General features: G+C 42.6%; 1 protein-coding gene across 7 annotated transcripts in view; it reads right to left on the bottom strand.

Moving 5' to 3' along the window:
- Nucleotides 1–4,014: 4,014 nt before the first annotated feature.
- abcc3 (ATP-binding cassette, sub-family C (CFTR/MRP), member 3) overlaps nt 4,015–27,093 on the bottom strand; it is a 65,693-nt gene continuing 42,614 nt past the window's right edge. The window contains exons 19-31 of one of the 7 annotated variants that reach the window (XM_074620640.1): nt 25,991–26,174; nt 25,773–25,881; nt 24,080–24,236; nt 18,747–18,954; nt 14,434–14,747; nt 10,693–10,892; nt 8,842–8,968; nt 7,991–8,092; nt 7,329–7,475; nt 7,085–7,243; nt 6,047–6,213; nt 5,733–5,927; nt 4,015–4,445 (exon numbers count right to left, since the gene is read on the bottom strand). In XM_074620640.1, the coding sequence (XP_074476741.1) occupies nt 4,334–4,445; nt 5,733–5,927; nt 6,047–6,213; nt 7,085–7,243; nt 7,329–7,475; nt 7,991–8,092; nt 8,842–8,968; nt 10,693–10,892; nt 14,434–14,747; nt 18,747–18,954; nt 24,080–24,236; nt 25,773–25,881; nt 25,991–26,174 (2,181 nt within the window). In that variant the 3' untranslated portion in view covers nt 4,015–4,333. Of the gene's footprint in view, nt 4,446–5,732; nt 5,928–6,046; nt 6,214–7,084; nt 7,244–7,328; nt 7,476–7,990; nt 8,093–8,841; nt 8,969–10,692; nt 10,893–14,433; nt 14,748–17,400; nt 17,712–18,746; nt 18,955–24,079; nt 24,237–25,772; nt 25,882–25,990; nt 26,175–27,093 lie in introns of those variants that run through there. The other 6 variants (XM_074620641.1, XR_012591976.1, XM_074620643.1 and 3 more) reach the window with 6 other exon arrangements.

The raw sequence follows: 27,093 nt of genomic DNA on the forward strand, positions 1-27,093 counted from the left end.
ATACGTGTAGCCCACATTTCAGTTTATGAAAGTACACTTTAAAGTATACTCTGTCAACTACTAGTTTTATATTTTTTTATACTGCAAGTATACTTGTAATTATTTTTTCTCGCATGCCTCCACGGTGAAAATTCTTGATGAATTGAAGTAAATTCATATCAAAACATACGTTTACGAACCCTCACAAACTTTTATAGGCTACTCTTTCAAAAAGTAAGCATAAGCCAAGTATACTTAATCCTTTCTGTATACTTGTCAGCATAAGCCAAGGATACTTAGACTTTTCTGTATACTTGTCAGTAAAAGCCAAGTATACTTAGACCTTTATTTACACTTGTCAGTATAAGCCAAGGATACTTAGACTTTTCTGTGTACTTGTCAGTAAAAGCCAAGTATACTTAGACTTTTCTGTATACTTGTCAGTATAAGCCAAGTATACTTAAACATTTCTGTATACTTGTCAGCATAAGCCAAGTATACTTAAGTCTAATTTTGTTAGGTATATCTCGGATTAGTATATAAAAAGTAAACTGACAGTATAATATCTTATTTTAAGTTTAAAAGAAGTATACTAATAGCACATTTGAATAAACGTTTTTTTGGATTACATTGACAAAACGTAATTGCAACATTATAACAGGTTATCGCCCAACATTTAAAAGTTTTAATTTATGAGTCTGGCTTCATACCTTGGGACTTAAAATAGCAAACTTTGAATACATCCCTTTCCAAATAGGCGAGCAGAGGTGAGATGAGGACAATACAACTTAAAAAAACAAAAAAAAGATCAGGTGATGTCTCTGTAGTGGGCGTTTGGCAGAGCATTTAATGAATGAAGGTGTAATTAGAATTAGCACTGTTCATTCCTTTCCTGTGTGAACTCCTTCGATTGGTTTCCTCCGCAGTTCAGCTGAGGACAGCGCAGCTATTAGACTGCCAGTGCAATAACAGTGGACCCATGCTGTGTCAAAGTGGTTGTGGGGGAGATTGTTTGTTCTTGATGCAGACATGGTGATTTTTGTGTTTTTGTGTGTTTGTGTGTGTGTGTGTGTGTGTGTGTGTGTGTGTGTGCATGACAAGCAAATAAATAAGGCCTGTTTATCTCGAGCCTTCCGAGCTTCCAGAGCTGCAGGTCTCAATCCTGTAAGAAGGATTATATTTGCTCTATTTCACTGCCAATGACAAACAACTGCACACATTCTGCATGTATGATTAACTGTGTGTCTGTGTCTTTACTGTGATTTATGTTGTGTCAGGTTTTAGCTGTCAGGCTCTGGAATGCACTTCCTGTAGAGATTCAATCATCTAATTAATAAACTCTTGTCAAACCTAGTGAAGATGGATATATCTCGGGGCTACGTTATTTTTTCACTCAGGCAAACAAATAAAATAATAATAATAATGCTGAAAAGGTCAAAATCATCCAATGACACGCCCTCAGGCGAGAGGTTATTTGAGGATTCGAGCTTCAATTAAAGTAACAGCTGAGAGGAACTTTCCTCAACTATTCCTGTGTAATTTGGAGAATTAATTCTAACACCAGTGAATTTAGATGAGATATACAGTTTAAGATCAATGTAAGTTACAGGTTTCTGGTCCTTGGTCACCGGCTTCATGAGTCCAATACCAAACCAAACAGCTCCAGAAACTCAGTTTAGATGACATTAGACTATTAAGCACCTGATAATGAGTTTACTGGACCATGCATGGATGGATTACTGACCAGGCACAGGCCCCCTATGGCCTTCACCTGCAAAATGAAACTCGGAGAGACACGTACCGACCACGAAGAGATGCAAAATGACAAGAGATGCAAAACAACCACTAAGAGACACAAAATGACAACTAAGAGACACAAAACGATCCAACAAGACACTAAATGACTTTGAAGAGACACAAAACGACCAAAAAAACACAAAATGACTTCGAAGAGACATAAAACGACCAAATAAGACACAAAATGACAACTAAGAGACACAAAACGACCAAATAAGACACAAAATGACAACTAAGAGACACAAAATGACCAAATAAGACACAAAATGACAACTAAGAGACACAAAATGACCAAAAAGACACAAAATTACCAAAAGAGACACAGAATGACTTCAAAGAGACACAAAATGACCAAACAAAGACACATTTTCAGGTTGTCTGTCCGTACGTATATGTCCGTACCATTGTCGTGAACGCAATATCTCAGGAACAGCTGGAGGGAATTTCTTCAAATTTGGCTCAACGTCTTAACACCAAGCTAAACTAACTTGCGATATCGTCATATTGAATTGAATGTTAGTATGCTAAATATGAGGCTACAGCTAGCAGCTAGTAAGCTTAGCTTAGCAAAAGAGTGGAAACAAGGGGAGAAAGGCAACCTGGCTCTGTCCAAATGTAACAAGCATAGTGCGTTAATTAGTAGTTTTAGAGGTGCTGGCAGGCAGATTTTGTTACCGTTGGTCACAGCCAGGCGAGCTGTTTCCCTGTTTCTAGTCTTTATGCTAAGCTAAGCTAACCATGCTGCTGGCTGTAGCTTCATATTTAGTGCACAGACATGAGTGATATCGACCTTCTCACTTGTGGTTTCTGCGCCTGCAGCACTAAGTGATGGGGCGAGTCAACAGACGGCCAGAGCCAAACCTGCCTGCCATGTCATGTAGCTGTGCCCATAGGCAGGGACATTACTGAGCAAGCTGCCTGCCTGGCAGCCGAACACTCATTCATCCCGAGTTATCCGCATCTGTCAGCTTTGGCATGTTGTAGAGACAAAGAGGGTGTGTGTACGGGCCGGCATCAGTAATTGGAAAACATTGAAAAAATGCTAACCGCAGCTTCGCTGTAAAACATCAAGACACAGTGTGTGGGGCAAGAGACTTCTTGTTGCCAGGGGTAAACTTGTCTTCGTAGTCCTACCATGGTGCTGTACTGGTGTGCAGGGCCGACTCTAGCCCTTTTGGTGCCCTAGGCGATATTGGGATTTGGAGATTTGGACAGGGGTGAAAAGTATGTTTTATCATTTATTTATTTTTTCATTTGTTACCTCGATGCAGAAAATGATGAAGGGCACACAGCGGAATTTATTTTATTTTTTATCTTTTAGATATTTGTTTTTGGCACCCTAGGTGGCCACCTATATGGCCTATGCCTTAAGCTGGTGTGAGTGGGAAATTAGCATTAACCATTAACATCTTCATTAGTGAGGTACACAAGTTAAGCCTGAGTGATAGAGATGAGACAAGTTCTAAGTGAAGGGACTGGAGACAGAAGTACTTCTAGTGGATCCCTGACTGGCTTTGAGCGCACTCTAGTGGAAGACTGGAATAATTACATTCTCATTTACAGTTACCTAATAAACCAGCAACTGAGTTTATTTCATCCCACTTAAATTAAGACATTTAACCTAAAAGTAAATGGATATTATATGAAAACACATTTTGATAAAAGTCTAACTTTTCTCCAGTTATGCTGTATTATACATTTATTTTCTGTTGCTCACCACTGGTCTTCGGTTATGTTCCTTCTACACTTTAAATATGATCATAAGTACATTAGATTTAAGTTTAAATATCATAACAAGACAGCACAAAACTTTGTTCTTCCTTTTTTTTTTTAATAAAAGGCATTATCATATTTCATATTTTGGTGGTACAGAATTCAAGTTTTAATAGATTTGGTTCACAAAAGAATCACATATTTAACTGAGCAAACTTCCCTAGATGAAACAATTCTTTAAAAAGTAGCTTAAATAACAGTACAGTACAAAAATAAGTGGGTTTATCACAAAAGTGTGTGTTTTTTTTTTCTTATGAGGAAAGTACAGTGGCACGGTATTTTTCTTTGTAGAAAAAATAAAATAAAAAAAGTTCCTCCTTTTTTTTTGTTGTTGTTTGTTTTGCAGCGAGACAGCCGATTAGAAAATGATACATTCACTGGCTTTCTTCATCCCACTGGCAGAAGGCACTAAAGAGCAGACTTGGATCAGCTAGTATTTGCACATATGGCTTGTTTTTTTTCATATTTAGATGCCAAAGGGACGGCATTCGCCACCCGGGACAAAACAGTCAGTGCCAGAAACTTAAGACAATCACAGAAGAGGATGTAAATGTCCTGATGTGTGGTTCAGACAAAACACGACAACTGTTTGCAACTGCTAACTGGTCCAAGTCTGCAAAGGAGTTCAGGCTTAATTCAAAACCAGCAGTAAACGCCCTGAAAAACATACCGAGTGCACATAAAAAGGTACTCTTCAGTTCCACTGCCGGGTTTGAAGCGCAGAGTCAGATTGACCTGAGGTCATCCTCAGCTCTGGTTTGTAACATTGGGACAAAAGGCAGTTCTACTGTGTCAGTCCTGCATCTTTAGCCATGCCGTAGAAGACTCCTCTCTTTGATAAGAGGTTTGCAGGAGTGTCGAACTCTGCTATCTGTCCCTTGTCCAACACCAGCACTCTGCAAGAAGAGAGGGGAGAGAAGAAGTCATTCATAAAGCATGGATACTTTTCAGAAACAATGCTAAAAAAAAAACAGCGCATTTATCCCTCAGACAAGGGGAGTTGGTAACATAAATATGACAGGACTGGAAAGAGCCACGACCGTTGCACAATATTTGGCATCTGGTGTGTGAGAGGGAGTGGTGTCACTAGAACAGCAGTGAGTAAAACAGTTATGATTTAAAGGGATAGTTTGTGTTCTTTGAAGTGGGATTGTACCTAAAAAAATCAATATCAGTGTACGCTATATTTAGAATATTTCCACAGCTTTACCTCGCCATGAGACAGCCCTTTCCGACGGGAACTGAAGCCTTTTTATCCATCTATGCTCTCTTCAAAGCCACCAGACTCCATTGAAATAAACAGTAATATTACCTTGCAGAACACAGGAGTTGCTGGTCTACCGCTAAAGAGTATAGAAGCAAAGAGATGAAACCCGGGTGTCTTTTTTAACAACAGCCGCCATTTTGGACTGCTTATTATATTTATAATATTTCATTGTTCAACACATGCCATTTCGGTAGAATATGACAATAGAAGAGAAACAGTTTTACTTTTGTACGGCACAAGTAAAACTTGTGGACGTTTTATTAGCATCCGGTAGTCATTTTCAGTCCGAAATGGCGGAAGCGTAGCTTTGCTGCTGGGCGCTGATGTTGCAATGGAACGAACAGTTGAATTTCACTTGGTAATATACGTTCTTTACAACCGCTGCCTTAAACGGTTAGTTTGTGTTATTGTGCGACTTTGGTGAATCCGAACTCACCCTTTAAAATACCAAAGCCACAATAACACAAACAAACGAACCAATCGATGCAGCGGTAGACCAGCAACTCCTGTGTTCTGTGAAGTAAAATTACTGTTTTTGTCAGTGTAGTCTGGAGGCTTTGAAGAGAGCATAGATAACGGCTTCAGTTCCCTGTCAAAAAGGGCTGTCTGATGGCGAGGTAAAGCAGTGAAAATATTCTAAATAGTGTACACTTAAACTGATATTGATTCTTTTAGGTGGCTAAAATCCGTTTTGTTGCCGGCCCCGTCTACAGTAGTACATTGCTTTGCTTCTGCGTGGTAAATTCAGTCTCTTTCTCCAAACTGGGGGCATCCTGACCGTCATCTACTGTAGGTAACACACTGACTATGGATTAAGTATCTCATACAAACCCCACTTCAAACAATCTGAAACTATCCCTTTAACAGTGTTAAAAGTTTTAAGGTGGATTCCTCCTTTAAAGCATATATGTCGAACCTTGTGTAATCCATGATTGTGTTGAGTCTGTGAGCGATGGTAAAGACGGTGCAGCCTTCAAACTGAGTCCGAATGGTGGACTGGATGAGATCATCCGTCTCCAGGTCGATAGCAGCTGTAGCTTCATCCAAGATGAGGATCCTGGACTTCCTCAGGAGAGCTCGAGCCAAACACACCAGCTGCCTCTGGCCCACACTGTAGATACAACAACACGTGAAACACAGCACTACCTTCAGAGAACCTTCAGTTTGTCTACTAACTCCAACGATTCATTCAAACGCTGGTTCACTGCACCTCCCTCCCTCTGAACCTACCTGAGGTTCTCTCCTCCCTCTGAGCACTCCAGCTCCAGTTTTGCCGCCTGGTTGCTGACAAACTTGTGGAGGTGAGAATGTTCCAGAGCTCTCCACAGCTCCTCATCACTGTACTTCTCAAAGGGGTCCAGGTTCATCTTTAGTGTGCCTGAGAACAGCACAGGCTCCTGTGGCAGAGAAAAGACTTATCGGGCTTGGAAGATGACAGACGACCAGATACCATTCCGACGAGAGAAATTCTGCATTTGTTTGGTTTTGGTGGCTTGGTAGTAGTTTTAGTAGCTTTTAGTCACGTGCAGTAGAAACCACTTCACACTATATTATACATATGCTCGTCCGCCTTCACAGCCTGGTTGCGTATACTCGCCTGTGGTGTAGTTCGTTAGTTTTTTAATTCTGCCGATTGCATTCACACTTCAAAAATCATAAAAGTGGTGTTCATTTGTGAAGATTATCTTGCTGAACAAAATGTTTAAGTATCGTAAACGTTTGTTTGCCACGGAGCTTATTTTCTGCAACAATCCAAAACCCAATGGAAAAATCCCATTGGCTTTTTGTCGAGGGAACCCAGGGCGATGCTAACTTCCTGGTTGGCCTACAAAAATACGTCATCCATAGAGCACTCTATTGATAAATCCATGGTGCTGTCCTTGGTGCTGAAGTAGCAGACAGATTTGTAATTGCAACATTTTCTCTGAGCCCCGCCCTTCGGTCAATTTCATCTTGGATTTATACAATTCTCTAAACAATATAGCTAAAATACAGAAACCAAAAGAGTCAGTCATGGGGCGGTTCACTGGTTGAGGGTGAACGAAGCTAACCGTCCATCCCCTTTGTTAAAAATTAACAAATTGCCTACTGATCCCAACTAAGAAACAGTTCCAGCATTTACAGTAACTCCCAGTAACTGCAATTTCAGAAATGCAAGAATTATATTATGGGGAGAACTGTGATAAAGATTAATAGCACTAAATGGTGTACTGGTCTTTAAACTTTGGTATTTGTCAGGCCAAATTTTTTTCTTCTGTGTTGTGTTACCTGTGGAATGATGGTGAGTTTGGACCTCAGGTCGTGCAGGCCTAGCTCCGATATCTTCACCTCGTCGATGGTGATCTCTCCCGATGCGGCTTCCAGCAATCGGAAGAGGCAGAGCGTCATGGAGGACTTGCCGGCCCCTGTACGACCCACGATTCCAACCTGTACAGAAACGCACACAGCTGTGATTAGTGAACCCTGTTGACCCGTTATTGCTTACTGATCGCCTTCCCACAACCTCCCCCACCTTCTCTCCTCCTTTGACGCTCAGTGTGAGGTTCTTTAGGACGAGGTCCAGTCCCTCCCGGTACCGAACGCTGTAGTCGTGGAACTCCACGTTCCCCTCCGTGGGCCATTCAGGTGGGGGCTTCTTGTCCTCCACCTCCCAGGGGGCCTGTGAAACACAAAAGCAGCGTTCCTGACTAGGAAAACCTTCTGAACAACTCATCAGCCTGTTTGGCTTTTAGCAGAGCTGATTTGTTTATCACTCGAAAAGCTCAGAGAGCCACTCAGAGCTGCCAAACATTTATTTCACCTCTGAGACACGCTGGATGCTCCAAACAAAAGCTTTCACTAACAACTATACCAGCCATAGAAGGGGCACTTACTGCGATGGCTGCTGAAAAAGTACAACGTGTACAGTACAAATGCCCTGTTGGTCTTATGCAACAGAGGGGCCCTTGTTGGCACCAAGTAATCTCACATTTCTGGATCTAGTTATAGTTTATAGGTCCTGTGTTGTTTGAGAACATGACTTGGCAGCAGGGCAGTTTTTTGGAATGTGGGTAAATTCCTACTTTTTAACTGCAGAACACACACACACACACACACACACACACACACACACACACACACACACACACACACACACACACACACACACACACACACACACACACTACCAGCTACCTCCGTCTTGGTCTCAGAGTACTCCTTCACTCTCTCCACTGCTACTATGTTGTTCTCCAGATCTGAAGTCATTCGCACCATCCAATTCAGAGACATGGTCACCTGCAGAAAAACAATACAGACAAGTGCTGTTTAAAGAGAGCTTGTGGAAAGCGTGTGGAAACATTAGCAAGCGGAGCAGAGAGGTCCAAAGAGTTGGCTTAAAGTTATGGATAAATGGTAGAAATCGTTAGCTAACCGTATAAGAGGAGTGGGCTAGCAGAAATAATTTAGTTAGCTGAAAGTTAGTTAGCCTAAATGGTTAAAAAAGCTGCAAGTGGTGGATAAATGGTTGATATAGCTAAAAGTAATGGATAAATGGTAGAAATAGTTGGTTAACCATAAAAGATGAGTAGCTGAAATTGTTAGCTAAAAGTAGATATATGGTGAAAAAGCTACAAGTGGTGGATACGTGGTTGAAATACTTAATTAAAGGTAGATGAATGGCTAACTGGCCTTACTGAGTTGAACTGCAGAATTGGGTGGTAATTATCAGTGAGTTGGGTCATAACGAGCGACCACTTACTCATTTCCCGTAGTAATTTGACCCATAAAAATAATGATTAGCACAGCTTTAACCAAAAAATATTTTAAAACATATACAAAGACAGGTAATATTAACTCAATAGTACCCATTTTATAATACAAGTCAACTGTTAACATAGACACCAAAGCCTATATTGATCTATCTTACGCATCTATGTTATGATTTATAAACAAAACTATCCTCAGCTGCTGATATACATAACGGGTTATGTAAACAGTTAAATGCTGCAGATAGATCATATTACAGTCGTTAGTTTGTAACGTACCTGTAGAGCATAGGACACTGACAGACCCACATCGCCTGCGTTCAGATGCTCCTTTCCAGTCACAGCAAACAGAGCAGCAAAGAACACTATGCAGTTCCCTATGAACTCAATACGCACTCCGAGCCACCTGTAGGACAAGAATGTTACAGCAGGGGTTACAGTTATAAGTCAGACGTACCGGAGGACTGAGGAACACAGCTTATGGTATAAATATGTACACAAAAATATGCATGCAAAAATATTACCTAATTTAAATATGTGCAAATTACACAGAGCACCGAGAAGCTATTTGCTTGGCAGCACCGTTAGGGGTGCATCTCACCCTTTGCAGATGATGTGAGATTTACACAGTTTTTACACAGTTTTTCTAAACACTGGACCCCTCGGTGTCTTAAAGGAAAAGTTAGGAAATACACTTATTTGCTTTTACGCTGAGAGTTGAATGAGAGGATTGACACCACACTCATGCCTCGTTTCCACATAGCTCTGTGTATGTATGTGACTGATGTGTTTGCGAAACTCCTTCCAGTTTTTTTTTTGGTCGGTAATTTGCCTCGAGTACGTTGAACAATTTGCACTTTTGCAGCTTATTTACGAAAAGAACGTATGCACTGTGTGCCACAGGAAGTTAGCATTTTTATGCTAACATGCTACGCTAACTTCCTGTGGGATTAGCGAATTAATAACCGATTGATGAATGAAATACAGCTCTATTTGTACAATATTTTCCAAGTGAAAAGTTTGACGGCATATTTAGCCAGCTTTGAGAATGATTTTGTGAAAAGTGGTATGAAACACTATGCATGCACTCTATATTTTACACAGCTAGCGTGCTACTAATTATACCGTCAAACTTTTCACTTAAAAAAAAATCAAATGCGACTCGTCTAGACTGGACAGCGAAAAGTGTTGTTTCTATCCATCCGTAAAGAGATGCATGTCCTTGCGTTGAACACCAGGGGGGGCGTAATCCCTAAGCACCTCTAAAGAAGTGATTCTCAAAGTAGGGTCCGGGGACCCCCAGGGGTCCATGGCACTCTGTCAGGGGGTCCGCGAAATAATTTGCTATAAATAATGAAATTGTGCTTTATCATTAAAATGTACATATCTACATATGCACCAATAAAACAAACAGAAAAGCACCAACGTTAGCTTTGGCTCTGATATGATTGTGACACATCACGTCTTTCGTTCCTGCTGCTGCTTAGCTTAGCTTATTAACCAGCTAGCTAACTGGCGAGCATCGAGAAATATTTAAGACAGAAAATATGCCGCCAGTTATATCGAGCGACAGCGACAGGAGACCAAAATCCGTCATGTGTGTTCAGGTGCTGGCGAAGGAAGCCATGAAGCTAGCCAAGCTAAAGCGACATCTGATTACAAAGCACCCAGAAAATCATGGCAAAAGAAAGTGGTATTAACGTGATTCAAATTGAAATGTGTTTCTGTTTATCACTATCAAACAGGTAAGAAGTATTCAGGTTGAAAAGTTTTAGAATACAAATAGTTTCAATGGCATCTAAGAGCACAAAGGGTAGTAAGCATTATGCTTAATTGGTATTACGTTTAAATTAAATTAATAAAAACATGTTCACCTTTAAGTCACTATTTAACACATTATATGCCATCTGTTTAATCATCACAAACACACCAGTGTCAGTCAATGAAAAGATTTGACAGCGGTATCAATCTCCCCATTTAACTTGCAGCAAGAAAGTGAATGTAAAATGTCAAGCTATTCCTTTAAAGGCCTCGTCTTTCACACCCGTGGCTGTGTACAGAAGGATAAAAGAGGAGACAACAACACTGGAACACAGCTGCTGTTCTGCTGAGCTGAAACAGGACACTTACCTGTTGGACACTATACCAGGGTAGTAACTCTTTTGGTTCTCATCCACTTTCATATCACTCATCAGAACAAAAGCAGAGTGTCTGCCATAGGCTCGGATTACACTACAGCCAGTGACGGTCTCAGAGAAATGGGAGTATATGGGAGAGCGGCTGACCGACTCCAGGCGCTTTAGCTGCCGAGATGTGGCAACGTAAAATCTCTACAGGGGTCGAGGAGAGAGAAACAAACACAACATTACAGCTGAACAAGATGTCACAGATGCTCAGATATTCAAAAACAATTATGATGCACACAGACGAGCCCACACACGCATACACACTCGCACACATGCAGAGCAATAAAAGAAGCCTGTGTGGACAAAACACCTGCAGTGCTCTTTTGATATTCCAAGTTACACATTTTTGCTAGGATGCCAGAAGGTTATATAACATGCAAATCAGCTCTCCCGCATTAACTTTAGGAATGTCTTACACTTTACACGGCATGTAAACACACCAATCACGTTACCAACATAGTCAGAGGAACAAGGAATATCACTTGTTGGCGTTGCATAATAACTTTGTCTATCTTTGTACAGTAAATAAAAAGTGCGTTATGTTAAACTGCAGGTGTTTCGTTTTTCACACATATTTTTTAAATGATACATTTATAGTCTAATAATAAAAAAAAAAAAACATTTACTTTAAAGATGTTAAAAGCTTAGTTTCCCTTAGTATCTTTATGTGCCATCATACTTGTAAAGTGAGTGATTTTAGCTTTCATTAGCAGAATTTCGACATGCATCATTCAAACAGAAGCTAAGATTATAGACAAATGATGCAGCAAAGACACAGGCCGTGCAGGATGGAAGCCATGGCAAAGCCGTAGGAATAATATGAGCTTGTGTTAGTACAGCTGATTTTAGTCATTCTGAAGTCAAGTTAGTGTAAATGCACACAGACCCTAAACGCCCCGTGAATTTCTGCTCTAAAATGATTTTAATGATTTAAGTGTGTTTAGGATTTTTTTTTTATATTCTAGAAGTCTTCCTGATTCTTAAGGCTGAGACATCCTGACTTCTATCCTCTATTATGGGTCAAGCTCCAAAAGCACTGGATACTTTCAAACTCCGCCATCCGGTTTGTAATACAGGATTTCTGTTAAAAAATAAGTCAAGTCTCAAGCCCAAGCTGAGGTAGCCCTGATGACATCATGTAGGGTATTTTTTTTCCAAAATTTGGAAAGCTCCCCCCCCCCCCCAGAGCCCCCCAGAAAATATTATGCAACTGTTTTCACAGGCCGATTAGTACTTCTTGTGACAAGTAAACTGAACTTAATGTGTCAAATTGATGGACTGCCCCTTTAAGTGTATGTAATAGCAGAAATATGCCAAACTTGTGTGAACTTGAGTGTTTTGATCACTAAGTAGTGTGTTGTCAAATCCAAAATGGCCATTGAAATACTATGCAATACTATTAAAACATATTATGTAACCACTACACCAACCTAAACTCTTAATCTGAACATAATACAATACGAACACCAAGAAGAACCACAACCTATTTGTCTTTAGTGAGAATCAAATATTCAAATCACATTAATAAGTCTAAATTATGCAAACCACTAGCAATTATTTTGCAAAAAATTAGTGTTGGGTTAATTGTTACGGAAGACCTGAGATGCAAGGGAGAAAAAAGAAATTCTGGTGCCCCACTTTCTGAGTCTGATCTAAATTGTTTTCTCTCCGGTATTTATGACAACTGTGGAATAGGAAGGAAAAAAAAGTTTTGCCAGGTAAAAAAAAAGGTTTTGGAGGATAACTTTTCTAATTTTTTTTTTTTTTTTGTCAGGATCAAGAATTCATGTTTTCCTCCAGGTGAGTTTTACTTTACATAACTTGCTAAAACACAATGTATGTACCTCGTGTTTAGAGTGCATGGAGAAATTAAACCTCACTTGGAAGAAAACATGAATGATTTTAGTCCTATTTCAACTTCAACTTTATTGTCCCAGAGGGAAATTTGTGTTGCAGCCTATTTGGAACATGGGGTAATGGTGCACTTCAGTCTCTTGTGGCCGAAATGTGTATTACAACACAAAATGATCCTGATGAAGAAATAAATTCACCAAGTATTGATTGATTGATTGAGTATGGATCCTGAAAAAACATTTTTTTTACCTGACAAAACTTTTTTTCCCACCTGTTTTAAAGATAAAAAAGAAACTTATAAAGATTATCCTGGCAAAAGCTTTTTTCACCTATTTCTAAGTAATAACCACAGGAGAGAAAACAATTTAGATCATCAGAATTTGTTTTTCTCACTTGCCTCTCAGGGCTTCCGTACATTTGCCTTATTAATAGTTACAAAACAATAAATCAATACTGCAGTTATGAACACTATGCACACCACCATTAACGACTGCTGTTCTCCATCTACCACAGTTCACCAAGCTCTGACACCATGTCCCTGACAGACAGAGCTGCTCCTGTGGCAGGAATAACTTCAATAAACCTCAGTGGGCGGAAGTTATCGTAGCTATCAGGCAAAGAGATCCCTGCTGGTCTTTGCAGATCAGCAGGTATGGTTAGAAAAAGACTGGATTGACGACAAAACAAGCTCACCCAGATATATTTTAACTAGGGCTGTCAAAGTTAACGGGATAATGCAAATTTGTTTTAACGCCACTAACTTCCTTTAACAGATTAACACAATCGACCTTTCAGATGTTGTAGCAGGCTCAGTTTTTAAGCTAGAGTGAAGATACTGCTATCATATGACACTAGAAAACCCAAGGAATCCATTGGTATATATCATATCAGCCATACTAGCATACTAGGGGGCTAAATGACGCTCAAAACTTACACTAAATTTTGGCAAGGAAAAACTCATGGCCATTTTCAAAGGGGTCCCCTGAACTCTGACCTCAAGATATGTGAATGAAAATGGGTTCTATGGGTACCCACGAGTCTCTCATTTACAGACATGCCCACTTTATGATAATCACATGCAGTTTGGAGCAAGTCATAGTGACACACTGACACACTGACAGCTGTTGTTGCCTGTTGGGCTGCAGTTTGCCATGTGATGATTTGAGCATATGTTTTATGCTAAATGTAGTACCTGTGAGGGTTTATGGACAATATTTGTCATTGTTTTGTGTTGTTAATTGATTTCCAATAATAAATATATACACATATTTGATTAAAGCAATCATATTTACCCACTCCCATGTTGATGAGAGTATTAAATACATGACAAATCTCCCTTTAAGGTACATTTTGAACAGATAAAAAATTAATTTGTGGATAATCTTGATTAACTATTTTAATCAATTGACAGCCCTAATTTTAACCGATTGTAGGTAGCTTCTTTCAGTTAGTAGAAAGTTGAGTAGCAAAACAGTCAAGCTTAGTTATGAATGGACATTGTGCAGAATAACTAGTGAGATTATTTCTGCCTCCAGAGCCGCTCTGCCTCTGAGAATGAATGTAACATAACTAGAATTTCAAATTGCCCCCCAAAAAGTCTGAATTCATAGTCATAGGTTATTGGTGTAACCAACTGAACTAGAGCTACCACAGTCTTAAACTTACACTGAGCCAGCTATGACTACTGGACTAGCAGAGACCCAACTACGCTGCACCTACAGCACTAGAACAGCAGTGACCTCCTCAACCACATGCACAACAGTCTACCAGCACACACACTCTCAGACATGCATGTTGTATTAATGAGTTAGCAGACTTGTTTCCTATTTACCTGAACCCACCAATAGAACACCATTAACGGGGGTATGACTATGAGGAACATTGGGGTGAGAGCAGAGCATATGAGCAGCACATTCAGTGTGTACCAGAAAGTGCGCATCCATATGTCAATATTCTCTGGGATGTAGGAGTCTATAGCATCCACGTCTTTGCTGAAGCGGTTTAGTAACCGCCCAGTGGGGGTGCTCTCGAAGAAGGCCTGCGGAGCTCGCAGGACCCCCTGGAGCATGTTGCGGTGCGTGAGCTTGGCTGCCCGCAGCATACTGTAGGCCCGGCACAGCAGGCAGTTAACCAACAACAGCACACCTGCGAGAGGGGGGAGGGGAGGGGGAGGGGGGTCAAGTGTGACAACACAACAAAACCTGCGTTAAATGGGTTAGGACCCGTTCCTAATGCCTGCTGGAAATGTGCGCTCCAGACAAACAGAAAACATAAGATGCATCACTTCTTGTGTGCCAGCTCAGTTCCCTAAAAGTAGAGGGGAAGGCGGAAGGGGTGTGGGTGGGGGTGGGGGCGTCAGTCAAGCGGTACAACACAACTTTGGTGTCAGAAAATAAACTTCTATCTCATTCCACCACCATACGCCTAATCACTTGTGACCCACAGGGACTTTAATATCTCCAGAAGTGTGAATTTGTCATCTGCCTCTTGTGGGTGTCACACATTTGCACCTTGTGACTTGTGCTTGACAATAGCTACACTGCTTTTAAAGTTGATGAGAGAAGTGTTGATTGGGAGTGACTGATACAGGCTACTGCTTTACCATCATATAATGTATTTGTCCTAATTAGGGCTACACCTAATCCAATGTTTTTCTCTCCTGATACTGATTCCAATACATCAACTCAGTGCATCTGTCGATTCCGAGTACCAACCCAATACAAGGGCTCTTAAAATCTGGATATGTATATGAAATATGGAAGGTAACATGGAGCCAAGGATTACCATGGCAGTAAAAACTGAGTCTACAGCTTGCCATAACTGAATGAATGTAGCTGCAGAAACAACAATTCTTATAATGACATTGAAGAAATTAGGGATGTCACAAAAACCGACACTTTGGTACCAAGTCGATGCCAAAATTCTGAAAACGTGACGGCACTCGTTCTTCTACAGTACTGCAGGTACCGTAGAACGGCGTCCTGGGGACGAGAGAAAATTACCTGCATAATGCGAACAACAAATCCATGTTGAAATTGGCAGGAGAGCTAGTTAACGTTAGCTGTTAGCAGCCGTTGAGCAGCACAGTCAGAGATTGCATTGAGTTACATTATGATGCATTCAGGCTCTACCCAGTAAAAATTAGACCATGTGATGATGTTATTGGGCAAAGGTACGTTATAAAGTTACCATGATGTGTTCAAATGTAATCTTGTAAAATGTAGTTTTTGGTGAGAGCCTTGGGGCGGATCATCAGGGATTAATAATAAATTCGCAAAAGCCGGGCAAACGGTAATGAAGGAGCGTATGTTGAAGTACATGGAGTTAATTGTTTTGTTTTTTACCGTGGTATCGAAACGGGTATCGAGAATCGTAAAATTTCACTGGAATTGGTATTGACTACTAAATTCCTGGTATTGTGACATCCCTAGAACAAATTGTAATTAAAGGTCTTATTGATAATGTTTTTATTTAGAAAAATATTTAAAAAAAATAATACATCTACAGAGCCTTTAGAAAGGTGCCTAATAAAATATGGCTTTACTTGAAAAAAATGATTCTGATTGTGAATTAATCATTTAAAAAAAAATTGGCAGGTTCAAAATGAATGTTTTATTTGTCTCTATGGAAGATATCTGACGTTTGGTTCCCACTTCTAACAAGACTTGTGAGCCAATAGTAAAACGACTTTGGTATCACGTGGTATCTCTGGGTCGTCAGTTAGTGTGGAAAAGACAGATAAATGGCTGAGATTGACGGTAAGTACCTGGCAGCCACTTGTTGTGAAGTGAATGCAATGGAACGGGGAGGGAGAATGCGAAATCTAGTGGCTGAATGTTATCAATGTTATCAGTAGCACCTTTGATATGGATTGATCACATCATGGCTGATTGGATCAGTACATCCCCAGTCCTAATCCAACCTCTTGTACAATTGCACCTCAGATACATCAGAGATGTGCTTCTGATCAGGAAATTGACTGCAAACGCAAAATCAGCTAAAAGCTAAATGCAAACTGTGTTTGGCACAGTGGTTTTAAACATCTCTTGAAGTGCTAGTATTTCACCTAAATGTAGCAGAAAATCTGCTCTTTTTCAATTAATCATTCATGTACGGTCACTTATGTAGACACCAAGCATGTGTACTACTTTCATCTCTCATTGAAACTAAGAAAAATGTGAATTCTCAGATTTTTAAAGATCCACAGATACTCCGTTACGTACACAAACTACGTTTTATCTAACCAGCCAACTACTCTTTTACTATTTCAACTGATAACTCAGTTCAGACGTGCTCCATTTTTCCGTGACAGCGGAAAAAAAACTTCACTCTACACATTACACACCCTAAATCTCTAAAACAAATCCAGACACACTGTTTGCCTACAATAAAGACCCATCATAAATGAAGTTAATCCAGTTGTATTAACACTGGTCCACCACTAGAGGGAGGTTAAACATCACTAAAGACTGAGTAATAGTGCTTTTGGTTCCTAAAATAAATGCCCCTCTCAGATCAGGTTTGATATTAAAGTCAACCTCAGTATATTGTGTGCATATTGGGGCCAGGCTGCTCAACCTGACAGTGTGCGTGTGTGTGCGTGTCTTTTGGAGTGTGTGGAAGCGGGGCTCATCACGAACAACATCACAGGCTAAGGAGAAACAAAGGCTGAAACTGGAAGGTTAATAAAGCTGCTGCTCCAACATGCATGCAGCATGGCATCCCAGGAAGACGACAAGGAAAAAATAGGAAGAGAGAGAGAGAGAGAGAGAGAGAGGATCATCTGGCGCACAAGTACCTGGACAAAGACGTATGCTAAAGTCAGTGGCACTATGAGAACGGCAAAGATGGGTGTGCTGGCAACGATAACTATCATGGTGGAGAGAGAAATGAAGAAGGTCGCCAGGAACATGAGCACGGTGGACGGCAGGACCTCGTCGATGACGTAGATGTCCTTGGAGAAGCGGTTGATGAGGCGTCCTATAGGCGTGGTGTCAAAGAAAGACTGAGGCGTGTGAAGTTTGTTGGTGAGCAGGTTAGAGTGCAGCTTCCTGGCTGCGCCGATGTTCCCCATGGCTAGTGTGAAGGAAGAGATCATGACCAGGAGACCTGGGGGTGGGGTTCAATCAGAGGAGTAGGAATGGAGGAAAAAAGATATCGGAGAGGAAGGTTTTATTGTGGAATTGCCAGTAGACAGTCGGCGTCTGTCCGTTAACAGTTCACTGTAAAAAAAAACAGTGAAATCCACAGCCTGTTGCATGTCCTCTCGCCCAAAGCATCGCTGATTGTAGAAAAACCTTTCAACTGGCTGCAAAGTAAATACACTCAGTTTATCTACAACGACGTCTGCATCAAGAAGCTGTGTGGGAGGAAGCGGCATGGCACCGTGGAGTTAATGTAGCTGTGCAAAAATAATGTTAGCACCATGATGTGGCAGCACATGAAACCTGAAAACACAGTTTGCACCTCTTCACAAAACGCAGTTTCTATAAAAATGTTTATATACAACAATAAATGCATGAATGGGGTTTGACTTTAAAGAGGACCTATTATTCTTACTTTCAGGTGCATACTTGTATTCGGGGTTTCTACTAGAACATGTTTACATCTTTCAGTGTTCAAAAATAGCTATATTTTTCTCATACTGTCTGTGCTGCAGCACCTCTTTTCACCCTACTGGCATAAAAAAAATGTAAAAATAAATTTGTAAAGAAATGTTTGAGGAAAAGAATATATAAATAACTAAGTTTGGGGAAATAAATAAGAGGTGAAATGCAAATCAAATAAATAAATACATACATTTAAAAATCAATTTAAAAAAAATGCAAAAATAAACAAATTAAAAATAAATGCAAATAAATAATTAATCCATTAAAAAAATTATAAAAATAAATACATAAATTAAAAAAAAGGAAAATTACACAGAAGAGTAAATAAATAAGGAAATTAATACAAAGATAAATAAATAAATAAAAAATTAAAACAGAAATATCCACTTAGGTCACATCTAATCAATTCATTAATGGTTACATTTATTTTTAATACTATTTCATAATAATATTAATAATAATTATTATTATAATAATAGGTCCTCTTTAAAATAACCTCCATTCAGTGCTTATTATGACACTCTGTGTTTCTTACCTTGTGCAATGCCCAGCGCCGCGTACACCCCCACCCTCATGTTAACATTCTCCTTAGTCTGATTTCTCATGGCGTCGTTGGTCCATTGGCTGAGCCAGATGTTTGCCCCGATGGCCGCTGCGCTCTGGCAGCCGTACAGGACGCAGATGAGCACCGACAGCGGAATTCCCACCGCCTTGGCGTACTCCAGGTACACCTTTGATTTCACCTGGTTAGGAGAGAACAGAGTTCAGTCAAGGTCGGCTCAGACGGCCTCAATGAAGAAAGGTATTGGTCAATGAACTTGCATTTATACAGCGCCTTTCTGGTCTTCCGACCTCTCAGAGTGCTTTACACTACATGTCAACATTCACCCATTCACACACACATTCATACACTGATGGCAGAGGCTGCCATACAAGCAGCCAACACAGCACAGCCTTCGGGCTCAAGGATACTTCGACATGTGGACTGGAGGAGCCAGGGATCGAACACCGACCTTCCGGTTGGTTGACGACCCGCTCTACCTCTGAGCCACATACATAGTATTATAATTATGAGTTATTATTAAATATGTCACCATCAAGTTTTTTTGCTACCAAACCCAATCCGCATCATTTAATATTGATATATTATCAGATCAGCAACCAGATCTGATACTTCTATTTTCCTACATAATACAGCTGCACAGTGCACATTAACATGCATATTAAAGTTATTAAAAATCAATCCAATGTATATGCTTGACAATTGAATAGCTCTGCATTGCATTAAGAAAAACATTTAAAAAAAAAATTCAATTACATTGTAATTTGCAAAATGACATTAATAAATGACTCTTATTGGCTTTTTGCTCGCGGTGCTTTTGTTGCACTTGCAGCGGTGTGGTGAGAGTGGTTGTTGTTGGCTTTCTACCGCCGTCTGTCTGTCTGTGCTGTGAAACACCATGCATCATAGATGACGACCGCAAAATGCAAAAGAGACTCTTACACTGCGCTGAAACGAGTGCACATAAATGAGGTAAATAACATGGATAAACAGTCTCATACTGCGTTTTGCTGTTGTTTATTGTGTGTGGTGTTTCGCGCGGGTCGGGGCTCACCTCAGCTCCTGCTCACGCACCCATGAAGCTCAGCAGGGTGGAGGAGAAACTGACAGCCCTGCTGTGCATGAGAGCTACGTGAGTAAAAACATCTGTGTCACAGCTGACGTAAAACAAAGCATCGGTTTGGACTCAATATAGCAGATACAGATAAGTTAATAAATGCCTTGATCACCTGATACTGATCTTTGAGATCGGATCATGACATCCCTAGTTATCATGTATTGAATTGTATGGTCTAATTTCTACAAAATCAAAATTTGTAATAATAGTAGTGGGATATTGCAATGTTATGGAGGTGGAGGGGCTTTGTGGACATAATGACAAAGAAGTACACATTGGGTACAAACTATACTTTGTAAATGAGCTAATTTGAAGATGCGAAAAAAAATATATTTTGATGACATCAGTGTTTCCGCCGGGGATATTATCAGAAACGATACACTAAGGTAAATGTGATTTGATCTGTCTGCAGCATGATGCGTCTATGGTCTGAAATGTTTAGATGGGAAAAATTATGGAAGTAAGTATTGAGAATATTTACTATGGGTCCAGGTTTTATTTCATCTGTCTTAGCTGAAATAATGGATAAAAAGTATGAATATTTACCTATAAGAGCTTATTCCTTACATGCCACCACAGCTTAGCGTTTCATCTTTTTTACTCTGTTAGTATTAGAGTCCATCTCTGTGTCAAACTAAACTTGCCCTTAAAATAGAAAACTAGAGGCCTCAGAATGAAAACTAGAATTATCGCCTCGCGGTTGTATGCCTTCGCCAACCAGTCAAGTTGCAGTTCAACATCCATGTCTGTCCAAAATGTCATCATTTCATCATTTGATCCTGTTAGACATTTGTGTGATATATGTCATAATTATTATATGAATTCTTGAAACGTGTTTTATGAGGTCACAGTGACCTTTTGTCCACCAACATCTGATCGGATGGATAACCATCCATCTTCCATCCATCTTCAACCGCTTATCCGGGATCGGGTCGCGGGGGCAACAGCTCCAGCAGGGGACCCCAAACTTCCCTTTCCCGGGCCACATTAACCAGCTCTGACTGGGGGATCCCGAGGCGTTCCCAGGCCAGAGTAGAGATATAATCTCTCCATCTAGTCCTGGGTCTTCCCCGTGGTCTCCTCCCAGCTGGTCGTGCCTGGAACACCTCCCAAGGGAGGCGCCCAGGAGGCATCCGTGCTAGATGCCCGAACCACCTCAACTGGCTCCTTTCGACGCAAAGGAGCAAGGACTCTACTCCGAGTCCCTCACGGATGACTGAGCTTCTTACCCTATCTCTAAGGGAGACGCCAGCCACCCTCCTGAGGAAACCCATTTCGGCCGCTTGCACCCGCGACCTCGTTCTTTCGGTCATGACCCAACCCTCATGACCATAGGTGAGAGTAGGAACGAAGATTGAACGGTAGATCGAGAGCTTTGCCTTCCGGCTCAGCTCTCTTTTCGTCACAACGGTGCGGTAAAGCGAATGCAATACCGCCCCTGCTGCTCCGATTCTCCGACCAATCTCACGTTCCATCGTCCCCTCACTCGCGAACAAGACCCCGAGATACTTAAACTCCTTCACTTGGGGTAAGGACTCATTCCCTACCCGGAGTAGGCAAACCACCGGTTTCCTGCTGAGAACCATGGCCTCAGATTTAGAGGTGCTGATTCTCATCCCGACTACGTCACACTCGGCTGCGAACCGATCCAGTGAGTGCTGGAGGTCGCAGACCGATGATGCCAACAGGACCACATCATCTGCAAAAAGCAGCGATGAGATCCTCAGCACACCGATCTGCAAACCCTCCTCCACCCGACTACGCCTCGATATCCTGTCCATGAATATCACGAACAGGATTGGTGACAAAGCGCAGCCCTGGCGGAGGCCAACCCCCACCGGAAACGAGTCCGACTTACTGCCGAGGATCCGAACACAGCTCTCGCTTTGGGCGTACAGGGATTGGATGGCCCTGAGAAGTGCCCCCCTCACCCCATACTCCCGCAGCACCCCCCACAGTATCTCCCGGGGGACCCGGTCATATGCCTTCTCCAAGTCCACAAAACACATGTAGACTGGATGGGCATACTCCCAGGCCCCCTCCAGGATCCTTGCGAGAGTGAAAAGCTGGTCCGTTGTTCCACGGCCAGGACGGAATCCGCATTGTTCCTCTTCGATCTGAGGTTCGACTATCGGCCGAACCCTCCTTTCCAGCACCTTGGAGTAGACTTTACCAGGGAGGCTGAGCAGTGTGATACCCCTGTAATTGGCACACACTCTCTGGTCCCCCTTTTTGAAAAGGGGAACCACCACCCCGGTCTGCCACTCCTTAGGCACTGTCACCGACTTCCACGCGGTGTTGAAGAGACGTGTCATCCAAGACAGCCCCTCCCCACCCAGAGCCTTCAGCATTTCTGGGCGGATCTCATCAACCCCCGGGGCTTTGCCACTGTGGAGTTGTTTGACTACCTCAGTGACTTCCACCAGGGTAATTGATGATGGTCCCCCATCAGCTTCCAGCTCTGCCTCTACCATAGAGGGCGTATTGGTCGGATTCAGAAGTTCCTCAAAGTGCTCCTTCCACCGCCCGATTACCTCCTCAGTTGAGGTCAACAGTGTCCCATCCTTACTGTACACAGCTTGGATGGTTCCCCGTTTCCCCCTCCTAAGGTGCCGGATGGTTTTCCAGAAGCACTTTGGTGCCGACCGAAAGTCCTTCTCCATGGCTGCTCCGAACTCCTCCCACACCCGCTGCTTTGCCTCCGTCACGGCAGTGGCTGCTGCTCTTCGGGCCCGTCGGTACCCTGCAACTGCCTCCGGAGACCTCCGAGATAACATATCCCGGAAGGCCTCCTTCTTCAGTCGGACGGCTTCCCTGACCACCGGTGTCCACCACGGTGTTCGAGGGTTGCCGCCCCTTGAGGCACCTAAGACCTTAAAACCACAGCTCACCGCCGCAGCTTCAGCAATGGAAGCTTTGAACATTGTCCACTCGGGTTCAATGCCCCCAACCTCCACAGGGATGCCAGAAAAGCTCCGCCGGAGGTGTGAGTTGAAGATCTCTCGGACAGGGGCCTCCTCCAGACGTTCCCAGTTCACCCTCACTATGCGTTTGGGCTTACCAGGTCTGTCCAGAGTCTTCCCCCACCCTCTGACCCAACTCACCACCAGATGGTGATCAGTTGACAGCTCCGCCCCTCTCTTCACCCGAGTGTCCAAAACATGCGGCCTCAGATCAGATGATACGATTACAAAATCGATCATCGACCTTCGGCCTAGGGTGCTCTGGTACCACGTACACTTATGAGCATCCTTATGTTCGAACATGGTGTTCGTTATGGACAATCCATGACTAGCACAGAAGTCCAACAACAAACGACCACTCGGGTTTAGATCAGGGAGGCCGTTCCTCCCAATCACGCCACTCCAGGTGTCTCCATCGTTGCCCACGTGCGCGTTGAAGTCTCCCAGGAGAACTATGGAGTCCCCTACTGGAGCCCCATACAGGACTCCATTCAGGGTCTCCAAGAAGGCCGAATACTCCGAACTGCTGTTTGGTGCATACGCACAAACAACAGTCAGAGTTTTCCCCCCCATAACCCGAAGGCGTAGGGAGGCGACCCTCTCGTCCACCGGGATAAACTCCAACGTAGCGGCACTCAGCCGGGGATTTGTGAGTATCCCCACACCCGCCCGGCGCCTCACACCATGGGCAACTCCAGAGAAGAATAGAGTCCAACCCCTATCCAAGAGTACGGTTCCAGAACCGAGGCTGTGCGTAGAGGTAAGCCCTACCAGATCCAACTGATAGCGCTCCACCTCCCGCACAAGCTCCAGCTCCTTCCCCCACAGAGAGGTGACGTTCCACGTCCCCAGAGCCAGCCTCTGCCGCCCGGGTCCAGTCCGTCGAGGTCCCTGGCCTTCACTGCCACCCGTGTGGCAGCGCACCCGACCCAAGCGGTTCTTCCCGCAGGTGGTGAGCCCACAGGATGGAGAGGAGGGGGGTGCCACGTTCCTTTTTCGGGGTATCCCCGGCCGGGCTCCGTGGCAAGCCCGGCCACCAGACGCTCGTTGACGGGCCCTCCGTCTGGGCCTGGCTCCAGACGTGGGCCCCGGGCTTCCTCCGGGCCGGGTAACTCCTCCTCTGCCTCGTGTCGTCATTGGGTTTTTTGTGATGGATAACCCCAAACCATAATGTCTCCACGCCGGCGACAAAAAAGGCATGATGTCTATCTGTAGCTAAGACTGACCTTGCCGGTTTCCGTGGTCTCTGCCTGGATGAGTTTCTGCATCTCATGTGGTTTCTTCTTCTCCTGCTGATCCGAGTGTTTCCTCTGGCTGCAGGTGTGTCTCCTCACCGAGCGGGATCTGGTGTTGTCTCCTTCTGCTGAAATGATGCTGATCTGCCTGTTAAGGGAGACAAGATTACGTCCATGTATGACACTTAATTGGAAGATGCTATATATATAAAAAGCATGAAGCCAGAAGAGAATTCAAGAATATGTCTCCTGTATGTGTGTTGTATGCAGGGCCGTAGCAGGGGGAGGGGTTGCGAGGCCCTGCTCAATGACATTCATGAGCAGGAATCACTGTACCACGCACATAGCTATTCTAGTTCTACTGCATGGAGGCCCAGTTCTACAAAATTGCAAAAGCATGCATTGCACCCTCAGTTAAATATTTATAATAACTGCCAAGCCAAAGTGGTAGGCGCAAGGACTGTGTGGGCGTCTCCATGCGCACCTTCTATTTTGGTTCCTGTATGTGCAGCAGTGCAACGTGCAAAAGGCCTGGGTGAAGGTGAATTTGGATCAGCAGTTGTGGTGATTATTAAATACTCTCTTAGCCAGTAACATCACTGTCTCAGCTGTGCCAATCACAGTTAAACGTGATAACGACAGCTCAACAAACGGAAGGTAGTGTGTAGAAGGGAACCCGCAAGTTGGGGAAACTTTCGCGAGATGGTTAAGGTTGGGCATTGATCTCGAATAGTTACGGTTAGGATAGGTCGTCGGGCAGCTAGTCTTGCGAGAGTGTTTGCATATCTCAGATCAGAATTTGCAATTTGCAGGTTACCTCCTAGACACGACCCAAACGGAAAGCTATACCTCGTGTCTGGATGGTTCAGAGAGTCACGACATGAACACACATCACCGAACGCAAAGACAGATGGAGTATGATTTTCCGTCGGGTAGTTACTATAATAACAATACATATAACCGTTTATATGATTCGGACTGACGCTATTTCATCTCACACGGTCACATAGTTTAGTCATTAATGTTCACAACTGCAATACTGTATGTTTCAAAGATAAAACATGAGACGCTACTTTTGCTAAAAAGAAGAAAAGAGGCTATGATGTGCCCTGGTAACCGGACCTGTCCTTCATAAAAAAGCAGAATATCGAGTTATAACCGAGCAATCTGAGGTGTGTAGAGGTCTGTATGGTTATACAGCCTGGTGTCGTTTTCAGGCGAGGCGATTTAATGTGTGCGTGACGGACGTTTGTAACGGTACTCGGTACCAGCACTGCGCGCTGCTGTGGCACTTCTCAGAGGCTACGGCTTTATCAGTTTCTTCTGCCTTCAGATGCTGCAGGAATTTCCTGTACTGAAGGAGAAGCTTTTCATACAGTAAACAGCACAGGAATTTAATTTTAGAGGCATGTTGGGGCAAGAACAGTCAGTCATAAAAAAAAGTTATTTATTACAAATAACAAATAAAAAGCAGGAGTGCAGGGCAGGCGCAAGGCCCTGTGCGGTCGCACACTTCCAACAGCCCATGCAACAGTTCTGGTTGTATGACCTGATAATAATATCCAGTCAGTCACAGTTTACTGACCAAATTATCATTAATCATTAATGATTCAAGGGAAAATGGCAGGATGTATGAAAACAATATCTAGCCTCGTAAGTAGTTAGAAAGAAATAGGTCCTCTACCTTATGAAATTCCTCTTGGCTTCATTGACCACCGGCTCATTGTCCACCATGTCTGCGTGGTTGCTAAGAGCATCGTCAGGGAACAGTTCCTCATCTTCTATTAACTCCTCTGTGAAAGCATTGTGAGCAGTATGTTATACGGCTTATTTTCAAAGAGGCTCAACCATAGAATATATGAGACATGAGGTAATATAAGAGTAAAGGAAGTGGTGCTCTACCAGTGGCCTCTTCCTCCTCTACAATGTCCTCCAGGGCATAGTTCCTGAGAAACTCAGCGAAGGCTCCGTTCTGTTTGAGCAGCTCCTGGTAGGAGCCCATCTCTGACACCCTGCCCTCCACCATCACCATTATGTTATCCACCTGAGGCAGGAAGCTGATGCCATGTGTCACTAGGACACGGGTCTGGAGTCAAAACAACAAAAGAAACCTTGTTATCTAATAAACCGCACACATAACAAACGTCACAGACATACTGTAGGTATGCCTTCTATTACATATTCAGTAATAAAATATTTGCACTTTCCCAGCAAAATCCAGTCAGACAGGAACTCAACCAGCTCTTAACAGAAACTGGTGTCATAAATATGAAAAAAAACAACAAGTAATAAACTGATGCAGTTTCCTTTCTGGTAAAAAGATAAGACACGACTTCCTCTATTGAAACAAGGCTGAGAGTCTACAGACACACTAGCAGGTCTTTGAGGCTGTGGTTAGGCAAAGTGGTGCTTTGAGCTGTGGCATACAGTATATTTACTAACCATATAATATATTGTAGTTCATTTACCTCCTCAGTGTTGTTTACAGGGGCTTTTTATATCACAAACTGATACATTTCTTCAGCGCTTGAAGTGAGCCGGTACTCACCGATACTTCTACATTTGACTCCTTGGCGTACCGTGAATTTTTTTTGCGCTCCGGCACTTCTCACAAGCTACCGGTACTTTTTTGTGCCCTCTCCATGTCAAGTTCCCTGCGAAACTCATAATGGTGATTCATTTTGGCGCAGCGCCAGCTTATCTGCACCGTGCCTGATAAGCCGCATGAAGATAAAAACTATGTGGGGAGCATCGACAAGCCGACGCAAGGCACGGGGGACGAGGATGCTGTAATTCATCAATACAATGTTCATGCCCTTTTTTGTAAAATAATTAGTGAACTGTTCGTAATAACTTTTTTTTATTTTTAAACAAATATAATAATTGAAACATTATATAAAAATATTTCTGAATCTGCTCTTGTAAGGCAAACATTTCCAGAAGAATTAAATGTTCAGACGGAGGCTGTGATATGTGTAAATAATAAAATAATCATTTAACTAGTA

The sequence above is a fragment of the Sebastes fasciatus genome, chromosome 20 (assembly GCF_043250625.1).
Source record: "Sebastes fasciatus isolate fSebFas1 chromosome 20, fSebFas1.pri, whole genome shotgun sequence".
NCBI classification, from domain to species: Eukaryota; Metazoa; Chordata; class Actinopteri; order Perciformes; family Sebastidae; genus Sebastes; species Sebastes fasciatus.